Below are 13,813 nucleotides of genomic sequence, written 5' to 3'. Positions count from 1 at the left end.
GCCAAGGCTCCCTTGTAACCCTTTCAGAACTCCTTTAGAGAGGAGGGCTGCTGTAGTCAGAGCCACTCCTTCAGGGCACCAGAATACAGGGTCCCCTCATTCCTACAAGAATGTAAGGGGCAGAGTAGATCTACCCCATGAGAACTACAGGCACATTAACCCTCTGAAAACCATTCTGGAAAACAACTACTTTACTGGTGAATGGGAGGTTTAAACAAATGCAGAGGAAAGGAATATGTGCTGGCCACTTTGCAACATGAAATATCTAGAACTGATACAGTGTATTTCAAAGACCTCTGAGATCAGGGAAAACTGGTGGAACATTTTGAGTTAAGTAGTGCAAGACACTAGAAGATTTCAACTTGTTCCATATTGAATTAGGTGTTTAACAGAACAGAACAGATCCAGCAACTTCCACCACAGCCAACAAAATCCACCAGTGCAGGAAAAGAAGAGTTGCCTAGCAAGGAATGGGAAAAGAAAAAAAAATCCCTGAAAAAATTAATTACTCATACCTGTTACTCAGTTCAACATTTACTGTAATAATCAAAGAAAAAAAACTGCATATTGAAAACAACCTCAGTGTTTAGCATGGTTAGAAACCAACAAGATATTACTATACCTAAGCTGAGATAGAAATTAAAGATACTAGTGTTATTTACATGAAACTAATGTTTTACCCCTTCTTGATGTACTGTTTTCATTTCTTGTCATCTCTGTAAAGATAGCCAGACAATTATTAGAGGGCCAGGAAGATTTCCATTTATAATTTCAAAAGAATGGAACTGTTTAGTTTGGGAGAGACAAACAAGAAGGGAGATGATAAAAAGAGAATAGGGCAGAAAATAAATCAAGCATTTCTGTTTGCCTTCATGTGATCTTGTTACAGGTACACAGAATTTTGGCAAAATTTGGGAAAAAATTAAAAAAGGAAACTTTTGCATAATATGCACCACCCATGGAACCCATTGCTACAACTCAATGGGACTACATTTTTTGCAGAAGGTAAAGTATGATTAATGACAATATCCATACTAGACTATGCAGAACAAAGTATTGCAAGAACTACATGCCAGCTGTTATCAGTTAGAGGGCAAAATCTATCTTCCCTTCAGAAAAGGAATTTCCCTGCCGCCCATCAGACCATTTTTGTACTGATGACAGTGAAGACAGTGGCTCTGAAGCAGAGGATGGGAGAATTGAAGAGATTAGCAGCCCAGTCTAGGATAGCAAATCTTGTGTTTACATCAGGGTAAGGTCAGTTTGTGGAGGCAGCTGAAAAGAGGAAACCCAAAATCATTATGTAGTATTGGTCTGGGAGAATAAGACCCCTATCACTCCCCTCCACCTATCAACATGGGCTGCTTGCTCTCCGTAGTTTGCTGTAGGGAATAGTAGGAAAGATCCTCTTATCTCCTCTGGAAGTCACACAGTCAAAAAGAAACTTGGTCCCCTGTTGTGGTGCAGGATTCATTTGGTGAGTTCTGTTACAGTCCTCCCCTGCCCGGGGGAGTAGAGAAACTCGGACAGCAGCACAGCAGTCCCCCTCACAATTTGAGAGTTATTGGCAGAAAATGTAACTGTCCAAGGCCAGCAGACAAAGGTGATGCAGCGGCTGTGGCCCCTGTGCTAAGCAGGGCCCATGCAGGGGAGGCCGCAGCTGCAGCAATGCTTCCCACAAGCAGCTGAGCAGAGAGGCCGCGCTTGCACAGCTTCACTGGTGCCCGGCTCTGCCCTGCTGTGAGGCCTCAGTTTTGCCTCCAGCTCCCAGCACTGGCTCCTACGGTCTCCCCGCACGCAGCACAAACCTCCTCTGCCTCTGGAAAGGGTCCTGTGATTAATCTCACTTATTACCTCGGCAAAGTAACAGCGCGGCGGCTGCCGGCCAAGTCCGACTCAACAGCGTCTGGGGAGCCGAGGCTGCGGGGCCAGGCCTCAGACTGTCTGGGCAAGTCACGAGCTTTCCGCCTTCCCTCTCCTGCAGCCTCCACACAGACAGAGCCAAGGCCTAGCTGTGGGAAGCAGGGATCCTTGAGGACTGTGCCAATCCATGGTGCTGAGGCCCAGAGCGGTTTCCAAGCAGGATGGAGAGCAATTGGCCCTGACAGCACAAGTTTCCTTAGTGTGACCAATATATATATAGAAAAAAAAATACAAGGTGAGCCATGTATTTCTGAAGGTTAAGTCAGCCAATTCACTTCCACACTTAACAAGTTGTCACTGGTGACCCTGGGAGACATGCATGGAAGAAAAAAAAAACAACAACTAAAGGTAAGAGGTTGTTAAGGCAGGAAATACAGGCACAAATATGCATTGAAGCACAGGGAGAACATGCACAAACCGGAAACAGGGTGACTTGTAAAAATGCACAGCTACCCAGGTAATAGTTCTATTTTTCACCTGCCCTCCTCAAACCTCCTCTGAGCAGGAAGTAATAAACCCCAATTTCAGGGCTCTCAGAAATGCTGCCTCTCTCTTGAACCACAGGTAGAATTGGCATGACAGAGCTGCTGAGGCAATGCAGACAGAGATTACAGAAAAATCACTGAACCCACCCTCAATTACTTCTCTACCTCAAATAAAGAAATTGAATTAATTCAGACATTAAGGCGAAGAGAAAAGAGAAGAGAACAAGCACTGTGGGGAACAAGGAACAGACATGTGTCTATGCTAGCAGAGGGCTGGACTCAGGGCTGCTGCTCTGGCACTTCTGTAGTGCTTAGCCCAGGCAGTGTTAAGGTCACTGCAGTTTGCTCAGACTGAACTGAGGACCTACTGTGTAACCAACCCTCAGTGCTTGCTGCTTTCTCCCTTCATTTCCTCCAGAGGCATCAGCATAGCAGAGCCTCCAAATCACCTTACACCTAGATGCTCTGCAAACAAACAGGCTCTAAACACTTGGCAAATGCAGCACTGGAGAGCAGTCAGGTAGCCTCCACTTTGCAAGAAACCGCAGGGAGCTTGAAAAAACATTTTGGAAGAGAATGAAGTTACCATCAACCCAGAACTACAAGGCAACACTTATGTAACAGAGAATATATTTATTCTTATAAAAAACTTGGTGTTAGCTACCAGCATCCCAGGAAATTCTCTTGTCCTTACTTCTAGCTGCAAGGCCATACATAGTTAGCTTTCTCCCACAGACCCAACTGCAACACCCATGCTACTTCTGCCATGCTAAGCCCACCCTAATCTAGCTCAAGGGTTGCAAAAAATCAAGACTGTCCCATCAAGTGCTCACCCTTCTATCCTTGTAAGAATCACTCTGCACATCTTTTGTCTATTTCAGCCTCCCTTTTCTCATTGCTCTTCAGAGCCTGTCTAGTCAGGGTCCAAGCATGATTTTTTATTTCATATTCCACAGCTCCAAAATTTAAAATAAAAACTGAGGAAACAAAGCCACTTTCACCTTCCCTTTAGTCAAACACAGCCAGCTGCCCCTCTGACACAAAGGATTGAGACCAGTGAATCATAATTAGCTGCTGATTGCTGTCTGGGGTCTTTCTGAAAAAACTCAAAAGCTTCAGTGAAACTACAGAAGCCAAATACACCAGCTAAGAAAAAACCCTCAAAAGAGACCTGGATTCTTCCTCATAAGTCCAAAGGACATATACCTGGTGTGATCAGAGCATCTGAAACCTAGAACACATAGTACATGTACCCCTAGCAGTAAAAGAAATCAGCATGAAGCAGTAGTAGGCACTAGGTGGGGAATCGGGATATAAGGTATCCACTACCCAGCCAAGGCTAAGGAAGGCTAGCAACTGAAAGGAAAGTCCTGATTTGGGAAACCGTTTTCGTCAACTGGGGTGTGCAAGTGAGCAAAGTGTACAATCATTTTGCTGTAGAATTTTTGGGATATAAATGGATACGTATTTTCTATTAGAACAGGCACAGGAAGCTCTTAAAGTAGTACTGGATTTCCTGCACCTACGTTGTTGATCTGTACATGAGCAGTAAATATATGCAATGCAACCCAGAAGCATCTGAGATGATAAATGTCTAGACAGCTTCTTCTGGTTTTCCACGCTATTCTATACTTCTAGGCAAGGAAAAGTAAAAAAAAAAAAAATACCCAAAGCAGAGATTGGGAACCTGGACATGCAGCAGGTATGTGCACACGGCCTGCTAGGCCCTGAGAGCTGTTGCTATTACTGAGAGTGATACCAGAGTAAATTAAACTTAAAACCTCCTTAGATCAGAAAATTGAAAAAGCATGTGTTTATATAAATTTAAACCAGATCAGACAAGTCTACCAACAAAACATTTCTTGATGAACCTGAGCACCTTGGCAAAAATTATGAGCTAAGAAGTACTTCAGACATGTCAAGCAAGGAAAAGAAGAGAATCCGTTCTCTCTGACTGCAGTAGCACTTGACAGGCTCTCTAATATAAATTTGACTGCCATTCTACCATCTGACTGATGACGAGGAAGCTTGCCTACCTGCCCTAACCAAATTAGATAAGTCTGTCAGAAAATCCAAGGAAAAAATATGCTGAGCAGTTTAGAAGTGTGAGGTCAGTCTTCAGGTTTGGGACAGATGTTATGAGCGAGCAGGAAGCTAATGAAACAGATGTGAGAACACACTGACCATTTCACTGCTTAATTCTTGCCAATTTACTGCCCCTATGAGATGAACACAAGCAAGGATGGCTGCTGCCGAATACAAGGAGCCCACTGAAAACACAGAAATCTGTACCAGCTAGAAGGAAATCTTTCTTGCTAGTTTTGGTCCAGGTCTTAGAGATTTAGTGACCTGCAGAGCCCAAGTAATAATTGGAGATGAAATCCACTGTCTTTTGTAAAAAACAAGTGGCACAGCAGCTGCAAATTCCAGTGCCAGAAACCTCTATTAACCTCCATCTACTGTCCTCACAACTAGGGATTACACAGCTATTTGCTAACAGGTACTTCAAAGCTAGTTTATGCTCTGAATCAACAAGTTTTATTCTGTTAAACACCTGATTTTTTACATTTTCTATGAAACCAAGAATGCTTTCAGGAAAATAACTTCTCAAGAGCAGCTCTAGTATAGTCTTGGCTTCAGTAGACTCACAGTTTCACTGGATAATGAGGAATCACTTTCATGGTTGTGGTCCTTGGATTACGTTACTAAAATAGTGATAAAAATTACATACGGCAATCCTTAATAACTCTACTACAAATTACATTGCATGTAATCACATGTAATGCCTTTACAGCACAACGTGAAGGAGTGACAATCCTGCCTGATGGACTGAGTGAGAAGCTGAGACACAGCACTGAGACAGGACTAGGATTAAAGAAGGAAAGAACAGATTTGGCATAATTTCCTTGATATACAGAGGGCAACAAAGGCAGATCTGCAGCAAACATGGCAGAGGTTGACAGTCACATCACAGTAGTCAGACGTAAGGCCACATACAACTTGGAAAATTTCACCTCATGTGCAGCCCTGTAGCCTTCTTTCTCAGAGGTGCAGCAATAGGCTAGGACATCATTTGAGCGGAAACAGTGCCAATACTTATAGAAAATGGCAAAAAAAAAATCTCAACATGCACAGCAGTGCAGATTTAAAAAATACCTAAAACCGTCCTCTGTCTCTGTATTGCAAACCCAAGACCTCCTTTGCCTTTTGGCAAGCAGACTACTAGTTTAGCACCTTATCTCATGCAAAGAAAAGGAATCAACAAATTCTTCTGAGATACATTTAGATAAATCACTACTGGGAGAGTGGGAATTAAAGGGGAAGATTATTTGTCTAAAAGAATAGCCTGAATCCTACAGCTTTGCAAGCATCAAACCAAAATTTTGTAACCAACTTTGTATGGCACAGAACCACACAAAAAACTGAGTGAGGACTGCACTTCAGAGACAGATGCCTGAACTGGAGCTAATTGCAAGCCAGATAAGAGACCCATTCAGAGAACAATTCCACCCTTGCTGAATTCTGCAACTGATAGATGAGAATCTCAATCTCAAAACAGGAAGCTTTTCTTCAGTCACCCAGCACTGAGCACAGGCTGACACCCATCAGATGACCCTGAAGCTATCAATTGCTTGCTCCAATGTAACAAATCAAGCAGCAAAAAAGGCATTTACAATACAAGATAGCCATCTCCATATACCATGCCCTTGATATTCCTTTTGGAATTCTCTCATTAAACAGAAGTTCACAGAACAAGTAATCCAGCACTGCCTCAAGTGCATCAATCATTTCCAGATTTATACAAAAGTCTTAACTCCCAGTATTTTGGCCATTCAATAAAAGCAACCATGAAGATAAAATAATTCAATAGCGAGTCTTAAGGCATCTTTGTGACTCTTATTCTGAGGACAGAAAACAGAGCAACTGAAGTAATGAAAGACTAAATGACTCATAAAAGGTTTGAAGATGGAATCTTTATCAGTTGTGACTGGAAAATTCTGAAGTATTTTCAGATTGCTGTACAAAATAAAACACAAACTTTAACTGAAGGCATTAAACTACGCACACAATCCTAGATGAGGCACTGCCCTGGAAGTCATTCAGAGCAGAGTTATGGGCATTAGTAATGGGGTCTGCAGCTCAGTCTGTGAGCCCATGTAAAGGTGCAAACAGAGCTGAAAAGGGAATGGAAGCTCTAGGACAGACTGCAAGCTGCTGCTCTCCCAAGCTATGTTGGAGGGCAAGGCAATTTACACCTGTTGGATAAGTTCTTTATTTGGAGTAGGTAATAGCTTGCCTGGATGGGGTCCAAGAGCAAAATCACCACCATTTCTCTCAATAACTTTAAACCCCTGAGGCAAACATTGTGCTGGAACAGAAACAGGCCAGGAATTAATTTCTCACATTCCTCTTCTTGAGGCAGGATGAGAAGTAGTGACTGATGAAATAAGAACAATTTTCCTTGAGCTTTCCAAATCCTATTACAATCCTTCTATTGAAGGACCCATCTGGGAAAGGATCACCACTCAGATCACATGCCTTCTGCACTGTGTTTCTCCCTTTCTCACTTCTCTTCATCTTCCAGTAGCAGTCAGGCACAAGTGATAAAAATCAGTATTTTCATGTACGTAGTACTTTCCAGACCTAAATTCCTGTCTTGGAGAAGCTCTGCTCTATTATTCTGTTTTAGAAGACAAAAATGAACACTTAGGTAAATGCCTCAATATTATTTACTGGAGTGGCAAAGGAAGAACTCAAATCTCCAGCAGTCTTGAGCCTGTATTCCAGCCTGGTTACTGCACCAAGTTTGCCTTGTTCCTAGCTTCCAAGATTCAGACTCCTGCAAGTAAATCTTGCTGCTCTTTGAATCACAGGAAGAATGGTTTTACACTCCGCATTCCCAGGAGTGTATAAGCCATAAGTATAAATTTCAATGCCCAAAATTAATATAGAGTATAAAGAACACATCTGGAAAAGAAACTCTGATAAACACTGCTCTATCATTGAATAATCTACACTTGATATTCAAGGAAAAAGCATGAAGATGAGGACTTAGTGGAGATTTTTGCAGCATCAGGTCTAAGTCTGCATTCTGCATATATATCTCAATGCCAGCAAACCTAAACTTACATATACAGGGATGGGAAATGATTAAGGGAAAACAAACATTTCCCTCTCATCCACCACGTTCATCTATGCCCTTATTGCACCATGAACCTGACAGCTCTGGGAACATAGCTATTTTCATATGGTTAGTTTCTAGACCTGAGAGGAACCATTACTAAGCCCTTAGAATCACACATTTGTTTATGCTAGAGAAGATCCTCTTTTTAAGAGCCTCAAGTCCAGCTGTTAACCTTAACACTACCAAGTTCACCATTAAAACATGTCCCTAACTACCACATCTACACATGTATTAAAAATCTTCAGGTGACTCCACCTCTCTAGGTGGCCTGTTCCAATACCTGAAAACCCTTTTGGTGAATAAATTTTTCCTAATATCCAATCTAAACTTCCCCTGATGGAACTTAAGGTCATTTTGTCACGTCCTATAGTTTGTTATGTGGGAGAAGAGACCAACACACACCTTGCTACAACTTCGCTGGAAGGAGTTGTACAGAGCAATATTGTGCCCCCCACTCCCCAAGACTCCTTTTCTCAAGGATAAACAACCTCAGCTCCCTTAGCTGCTTCACATAACACTTGTGCTCCAGACCCTTCACCAGCTCTGCTGCCCTTCTCTGGACATGCTCCTGCATCAGAGCAAGAAGCCAAACATAAATTACAAATAAGCCATGAGTGCATTGCATTCTTCTTCAAAAAGCTAGAGCAGCAATTTTAACTTACCTGACTGCTGAAGAGACAGATCTTTTGTCATCTCTGTGAGTGTCTGACTGAACAGGCCACAGTGACCCTCTTTTGTTGAGTGGTGACCAGTAGCTCTGTGGGGCAGCTGCATTCCCCTTGCTTATAGCTCCACTTGCCAAGTCCAGGTTTGTTAACTAAAGAGGCAAACAAACAAACAAACGAAAGAAACAAAACAGAAACAAACCCAAACAAACTATCAGAGACAATAAAAAGCTAAGAGAAGAGAAAAAGATATCACTAAGTAAATGTGATAGAGCATGTACTAAGATAAGTGAAATTGCTAGAATATGGAAATATTCAAATGCAAAAGCACTGTGCTAGTTGCATAAAGCAGTGAGTGATGACACCAGCATCCACTGTACCTGAGATGAATTCAGGGGCCAGCACAAAAATTACAACCCTCCCAATTCACAGAAGAGCAGAGGAGGAAAAGGACAAAGATGGGGCAAAAATCCCAATGTAAAAAGTTCCTGCCATGTGCAAAATAAACTCCACATGCATTGATCAAAAGTTAGAAGCTTTAACATTACACTGAGCAAAGACCAGAGTATCTCTCCAGTCATGGTGAGCTGTGTCAGTAAGCCAGCCATACACACCTGGCCTGTCTCTACCCCTCTCTATACAAACATACAGGCACAACCCAAAAGCACAAGTACTTTGGATATAAAATTCAAACCAAAACTCAACCAAACATTAAAGAAACTGCTCACATAACACTTAAAAATACTGTGTTCACACAAGTGAATGCACAAAGATCATGTCAGGTGTATATTTGCAATATCAAGCTCTAAAACCTGTAAGTTTTTAAGCATATAACATTGTTTCTTTCTCTGAGCATTCCTCCCATGCTGCTTATACTCTTGAAAGATCAAACTCTGCAAGCAGACGCTATCTGTTGATGTACTGAAGAAATACATCATGCACTGGATCTACTACAGCAGTAGAATGGTTTACATTTCAGAAAAAAAGTAACAAAACAATAGAAAAGTTGAAAAGCCAACTTGGCAAAGGCCTTCTAGTCAGGCCCTGACATACAACTATTTTAAATCACATGATTACACGTTACTTTTTAGGAACAACAGAAACTTCAGGGTCTGCACAATGCCTAGGATCATATAGTGAACCTGACTTACCTGTATTGGCCCTCCTTCCTTCTGTAGCAATTGAAGGCATGTGTCCAGTGAAACAGGACACAAAAGAAATAAGAGTATAACAACTAGCCCTGCTCCAGATCTCAAAGGGGGATGCTTATTAAGACACTTAAAGTGTGACTTAAGCATAGCTTCACAATGCTCTTTTTAACAGAATTTGTGTGCAATTGCTCAAACAAGTACATACCACCTTCACTGCAATGCAATACACTCATACTCAAAATGGGCTTGTTCAGGACTACAGTCCTCTTATTGAACTCTGGACCATAAACATTGCCATTGACAACACAGTACATTGTCCTCCCTGTGTTTTAGTAGTACAAGGCACCTAAGCATTTTGTAGGTTCAGAACTCCAACTTCAAGTTCTGGACAGGATTAAAATGTAGTGGTTATACCCTAGGCTTCTGCCCACTTCTCCAAAAGCACCCACCTTTATCTCATCCCTTCTCAGGTCTATCCTTTCCCATTCTTGCTCCTCATCTGTGTGTCATTATTCTCACACAGTCAGTCAGTCTCAGCTTCTGCATTTCCAGTGTCATTCTCCCTGCTTTCCTCAGTACAGTTACATTCTTACAGACTTTGAGCACTAGCTTCCTCACTACATCTGGACCCTGACCCACATTATTTCAGGTCTGGAACTTTCTACAGAAGTAGTTACTTGATCTGTCTTTCCCCACTTCGTTCTTGGTTTCTCACGTGTCCTATATCCTAGTAGTTCTGGTTTTATTCCCCTCCCCAGTCCACTCCTTTTCCCAACCTCTTTGTTGGGCTGCCCACTGGACCACATATACCACACTACCACTCCATCAATTTCTGTTCTGTCTGAATGGTTCTCAGTGTCCTCTCCTAAATTATGTCCAGATACAAATTTCACAGCCTCCATATCCTAGCTGTTCTCCACAACTGGCACAATTCCTTCTAATTCTGCAGTCAAGTCAGACAAGTCCCCAGACCAACATGGACCAGGGTACTGAAAACACAGGAGAATAGGAGCTCAAGCCAAAGTACATTAGAGGTGCAAATACAGAGAAATTCAGTTTAGCAGCCTCAGTGTGGAAGGAACCTTCAGGAAGCTGAGAAGGTCTAGCAGGCCTTGCTGAGTATATTACACTTGAAGCTTTTTAAACAGTTACTCTGCAATCAAGCTTTAACAAAATTCTGAATTCCAAATTGCTATTTCAAAGCATGGGAGATGAAGAGATGTAAAAGAAAAGTTCTGTAAATATCGAAAGGCACAAAATATTCTTTTAGCCAAGCCTTGGTTTTGGTGGAAGACTTCACCTTGCCTGAAATGCTCTGAAAACTAAACAAGCACAGAAAAGATTAATTCAAATGAATAAAGTTTCAGAACACTATAAGCAATTTAAGACAAGATCTTACAGTGGGGCTTTGTCAGACAAGATTAGTAATGGGTAGTGTTATCCACCTTATACAGAAAACAGTATTAGGTGACATTTTGGTGCCTCTACCTCACCCTTAATGTTGCTGTGTTCCATAGAATTTAATTAAAATTTAAAGCATCTTCATTGCAGTAACAGAAAGCTTCAAATAAGATTTAGTTCTGATTGTGCCAGGCACTATACAAATACCTCACAATGACAGCTGCTGGTATCAAAGAATTTATTGTCTGAAAAGAAGGAAGAATGGTAAATGATGCAAACACAGAAGGCAACATGGTAAATAAAATAGGTTATATACAATTCTTAGCTTGTCAGCAACAGTGATCACAACTTTGTTAACACATCCAATGTGTGAAATGAAGATGACTTCATCCAATTTTCTCTCCTCATTATCTTGATGCCAAGAACCATTTAGTCTGATGAATTACGACCTCAATCCTACTCTATTACGGTGACATGCTTTCCTCTTTAATTATCATTGTATCAATGTATCATTGCTTATTTGAAAGCTGTCTTTTTAAGCAGGTGAGCAAATAGCTTAGCATGGGTAATAGTGACATTTCACACATTCCAGACAGACAGGTGTTTAAACTACAGCAGGATTAAAAACAGGCAAAGGATTCAGAAAGAGAGAGAACATCAATAAGAATATAAGGTTTAGCTGCAGCCAGCCCACCCAGACAGGTGTTACTGCTTGTTACTGTGCCATGCTTTGAGATATCTCAGCTGCTATAATTAGCTGGCCAGGATGTTTGGGAGGATTACTGGGAGGCACCCCCAACACACCTGCGCTCAGCAGGGGCTTCATTTTCTAGTCTTCCTGTGCACCTCATGGAACTGCATTTCTCCCTTTACAAACACTTAGCAGCAAATCAGTTGGTACTTCGCTGTAAAAGGTAATGTAGAACACCTGGAGCTTGTACCTTCAGAAACAGCACTAATGGAGCAAAACCAAACAAATAAAAAAATCTCTCCAAAACCAAGGCAGGCTAGTGGGGCTCAACAGAGAAGGTGGTTACTGGTGTGGATCTCTAAGAATTAAGGCAGTTTTCAAATTGAGTTGCAACAAGATGGGTTCAAACTCTCCTGCTTGGTAAGATTCCTGGTTTTCATTAGCAGTAATGGACTTAAGAATATTTTTCCTGACACTGACAGTATGACAGGAGACCTGTGTGCCTGCATTGCACACTTCAAACATCCCAATTTTCAAACATCTCTTGTCACATCTACACATTCTTTGTGGACCTTGCAAAAGGCAAGACAATGCACAGCTAATCTCTCATGATAGAAGGATTCATAAAGTTTGGCTACAATTTTTAAACTGCTTGGGACGGCAAAGATTTCAGAAGCTGAAAGGAACATGCTGACTGAAGAACATCCTGATATAGTAAATTCCCAAAAGCTCTCATGGAAGGAAAAGAGTCCACTTGATGTACTTCTATTTATGATACAACATGAAAAAATGGGGGGAGGAGAGAAGAACATGTGGTTTGTCACAGCCATATCAATAGAGACCTGTGTTAGAAACAGTACTTATATGTATTGCTACATTTACTGCAATATAATGCTAATAAGCCAAAAGACAAATTATTGCATAATGGTGAAATATTTTCTATATTTATTTTTAAATATTACAAGGTAGGTTTATGACTGCAATACACTTGCCTTGCCAGCAGAGACACGTAAGCTTAAAAGAACTGATTTTATGGTCATGCCTTATTCAGAGAAGTTTATTTCTGAAAAAACCTTAAGACTGAAAACAAGACCACAACACAGAGTGATATCCCAAAGTGCTGAATATAGGAGTTGAAGGGTTTGTTTTTGTTAATCTGTTTTAAAAATTCAATATGAAATATGAACTCTCCAAGTACAGATAGGAATAAAAACTTCAGGATAGAATTTGCTTTCAATTAATAGCAGTCTACAGACAAAGATCCATTGTATAGTACTCTTAAGGAATCACAAGCAAGAGTCAGAAAAACAGCTTAGTATCTTTCACTTTTCTGATCCACATTATACTAGTCCTTCAAGAGTTTCCCATTATCATATCCAATAATCTATTTTTTCTACATTAATCTTTTCTTTTTGATCTTCTCTAATGGTTGAAATAAGCTAAAGCCATCAATTATAACAATCAGAAAAAGAAAACAATAGTAATGATGTTGCAGATCAGCCTCCATGGATTCAGGAAAAGCCTCCTGAAAGCCTGAATGCTTCTCTTAGTAGTTTGTAGGAGTCAACCAGGGTGAACAGGGACACATCACCACTAGAAGTTGTTACTCTGCCCCTCTTGGCAGGCAATGAAAAAGTGACTTAAATTTTCATTACCAACATCCTGAACAACAGATCCAAAGTTTCTCTGGTCAACATGTTACAACAAGCAATACACTATAAACTGCCTACTTGATCCTCTCCAGTTGGCAGTTTTAGTACTTTTCTGGCAGAAGCCAGTCATATCTTGTTGTCTAAAAAGTGGTGGAGCTTGGGGATCTACGAAGGCTAAAGATCATTTCTCTTACTTGGAGCCACACTTCATCCTCTGCACTTCACACATCTAGCATTTCCATTTGGATCTTTCTGACTGGTGAGGAGGAAAAGGGGTCAAGAGCTCAAGCTATATTTCACATGTCAAGCCTAAAAGATATGCCAAAAGAATGCAGTAACCATAGGCCTACTTTGTCTCTTCCAAAAAACCTTCAAAATTATAAAATTTTCAGTCAGAAACAGGAGGAGAGTTTTCAGCACAACAAACCCCATCAACAAAGGCATACACAAATAAACAGTTTACTGAGAAACTTTTTTGTTTAAAGAAGGATTGGACAAGGATCATGATAAGATACACATAAAATCACTACTCCTCTGCCTTAGGATCAGACGAGAATTAAATTTTAAAATTTAATTAAAATTAAAATTTTGGTGAGTCAGTCAGGATGAGATGACACTGTATCATGAGCTCAAAGAGAGAACCACTCCAGTTGAAAACTG

General features: G+C 40.9%; 1 protein-coding gene across 21 annotated transcripts in view; it reads right to left on the bottom strand.

Annotated features, from left to right (window-relative positions):
* The window catches only part of TTLL5 (tubulin tyrosine ligase like 5), a 130,064-nt gene that overhangs the window by 42,128 nt on the left and 74,123 nt on the right, over positions 1–13,813 (bottom strand). For 18 of the 21 annotated variants that reach the window (XR_005952201.1, XR_005952202.1, XM_041398545.1 and 15 more), the window contains one exon: positions 8,256–8,410. The exons of 2 other annotated variants lie outside the window; for them this stretch is intronic. Coding sequence is in view for 17 of the 19 variants with exons in the window: in XM_041398545.1 (XP_041254479.1) it covers positions 8,256–8,410 (155 nt within the window). In the remaining 2 variants the exon portion in view is untranslated. Of the gene's footprint in view, positions 1–6,971; positions 7,090–8,255; positions 8,411–13,813 lie in introns of those variants that run through there. One more of the 21 variants, XM_041398676.1, reaches the window with a different exon arrangement.

Source organism: Onychostruthus taczanowskii, unplaced genomic scaffold (assembly GCF_017590055.1).
Source record: "Onychostruthus taczanowskii isolate IOZ18803 unplaced genomic scaffold, ASM1759005v1 scaffold1, whole genome shotgun sequence".
Taxonomy (NCBI): domain Eukaryota; kingdom Metazoa; phylum Chordata; class Aves; order Passeriformes; family Passeridae; genus Onychostruthus; species Onychostruthus taczanowskii.
The sequence above is the reverse complement of the archived record's forward strand: the minus strand, read 5'-3'. Positions and strand labels throughout refer to the sequence as shown.